At 29.5% G+C, this 2,719-nt stretch overlaps 1 protein-coding gene across 1 annotated transcript in view; it reads left to right on the forward strand.

Moving 5' to 3' along the window:
- Positions 1-2,719, forward strand: part of LOC106471377 (intraflagellar transport protein 172 homolog) — a 71,756-nt gene that overhangs the window by 27,779 nt on the left and 41,258 nt on the right. The window contains exons 8-9 of the mRNA XM_022399976.1: positions 1,755-1,969; positions 2,284-2,407. Of these exons, the coding sequence (XP_022255684.1) occupies positions 1,755-1,969; positions 2,284-2,407 (339 nt within the window). The remainder of the gene's footprint in view (positions 1-1,754; positions 1,970-2,283; positions 2,408-2,719) is intronic.

Below are 2,719 nucleotides of genomic sequence, written 5' to 3' on the forward strand. Positions count from 1 at the left end.
ATAATGTTAAACATAGGAATCATAACGTCAAACATAGGAATCATAATGTCAAACTTAGGAATCATAATGTTAAACATAGGAATCATAACGTCAAACATAGGAATCATAATGTCAAACTTAGGAATCATAATGTCAAACTTAGGAATCATAATGTTAAACATAGGAATCATAACGTGAAACTTAGAAATCATAATGTCAAACTTAGGAATAATAATGTAAAACTTAGAAATCATAATGTCAAACTTAGGAATCATAATGTTAAACATAGGAATCATAACATCAAACATAGGAATCATAATGTTAAACATAGGAATCATAACGTGAAACTTAGAAATCATAATGTTAAACATAGGAATCATAACGTGAAACTTAGAAATCATAATGTCAAACTTAGGAATAATAATGTAAAACCTAGAAATCATAACGTGAAATTTGAATATCTTTGTTTGAAATTCAACAAGCAAACAAACATAATGATAAGTAATGAATAAAAGTGTTTGAAAAATACTTTGCACATTATCCAGTTCTAAGCAGCATTAAGAGAGTAGTTATAGAGTTCTTAATTTAATGTTTTAGAACTGGCTAGTTTTAGTGAAGCGAGATAATATTAATATAGTGAGGTAGTTTACACATTTTGTTTCTCTTGACAAATGAGAAATCATCAATGTAAGTGAAAGTACAATAGAAGGACTGTTTATGGTTAAAATAAGCTTGGAATAAAATTTGTAAATAACTAATATTTTGGCCTTTTTTTTTGTAGTATTCCAACATAATATATCTTTCTTGATACTTTGATAACCCTATATGCATGTATGGAGTCAAAGCGTTCCATGTCACGAATTTTACATAATTACATTCAAAAATTAATCAAACAACTTTATTTTCAGTGTATGTCAATAAACTTGGCATCAAAACATAGCTTATAATTCAAATTATAATATTATGTAGGTCTTCAGTTCCTAATTTAAAAAATTAAATATTTAGATAAGTTCTCTGTCTTCACTTTTATGTGTCACATACTGCTTCTCTTTCTTCCCTTATATGGGCTTCAGTATGTCCACCAATTAGATACACCAACCATAGATATTGAATTTAAAATAAGAACCTCCCATCTTTATTTTCTGAGATATCAGTAGATTTGTTACACCCACCGCAAAAGCTCCTTCCAACTTTTGATGCTTCTGAAATTACTTATTTACTCATACTTACATGTCAATAGTATGTGTCTATAACCAATAGAAAAGCCATTTTGTGAACTAATTGATTATGACACCTTTATGCTAGTTTATTTCAGTAAAAAAATGCCATCCCAAGTAGATTTTCATGAAAATATGATAAATAAAGTCCCTTGGTAGGTGAGTGGTCAGCTTACAGACTTATAATGCTAAAATGTAGGGTACAATTCCCTGTGGTGGACAGAGTGAAGACAGCCCATTGTGTAGCTTTGCACTAAGTTAATTCAGAATTATAGTAAACATTAATTCTCTAATATGGGCTTAATCCAGGGGATTGACCTGTGAACATAGGGTTGAACCTTTTACAAACTTTTTGATGGAAATATATTTAATTACAACTTGTTCAGTTTTGTTTCTTTTTCACTTTTTCTTATTTTGCCAACTTTCTATATATGTTCTTTTGTTTTCAAGTAGCATTAAGTAGTACTTAAGGAAGTTTATATTTTTATTATCTTATATTTGTAAATATAAATGGAACAATATTGGCGTGTGCTTTATAATTGTCTTCATTTATTGTAGGGTAAAATCATCACTCATTCCTGCCCTCCTTATGCTATTGCTTGGGCTGGCCAGTTCATAATTATTGGTGGCTCTGACAAGAAAATTGTGATATATAATAAAGATGGAAGGGTCGCACAACAACTTGATTATAGTCGAGACAACACAGAGCACGAGTTTACTGTGGCAGCATGTAGCCCAAGTGGTCAGTCTGTTGTCATTGGTAGCTATGATAGGTGAGTTTTTATATCTGACATCAGATTTTCTTTAGGCTTCTTTGGTAATTTACAGCTGGTTGTAACATTGTACTTGTAACTGGTAAGCTATTTATTCCTTGTGTACCTTGATTTGTTGCTTATATGTAAATACAGTATATGGATTTTTAGCAATATGCTTTTTTGAGAAAAGATCTTAAAGCAGGTTAGATATTTTGAAAATTTTCACATAAGTTATTTACATTTTTATCATTTTAATGAAGCTTTTGTATGATTTTTGTTATGTATTAAATACTTTATGTTAAATAACATAAATATTTTTCAACTTTATTTAGACTTCGGGTATTTAACTACAGTCCAAGCAAAAGAGTATGGGAAGAAGCCAACACAAAAGAAATTCCAAATTTATATACAATTTCAGGTTTGGCATGGAAACGTGATGGATCTAAATTAGCAGTTGTGAGTATATAAAGAAAAGAAAAATTATAATAAGCATGATCGTTTGGATGAAGTATTTGTGTTGTTGGTGTAATGCAGATTTTGCTGCTAGTGAACATGAGATTCTGAAATATTGTTTCTGTGACACAACAGTTTTTTAAATCATCTTTTTTGTAAAAATAACGTTTAACGGATCATTATGTTTGATGGAGTTGTAAATAGTCTGGGAAATACTGTTGTAAAACAGCAAAAGCAGAGCAACATATATTTTATATGTATATATATATATTACTGTCTACTTCATCATGAGAAATGTATGTTTTCCTATTCAAG

This window comes from Limulus polyphemus, unplaced genomic scaffold, assembly GCF_000517525.1.
Source record: "Limulus polyphemus unplaced genomic scaffold, Limulus_polyphemus-2.1.2 Scaffold4581, whole genome shotgun sequence".
Taxonomy (NCBI): Eukaryota; Metazoa; Arthropoda; class Merostomata; order Xiphosura; family Limulidae; genus Limulus; species Limulus polyphemus.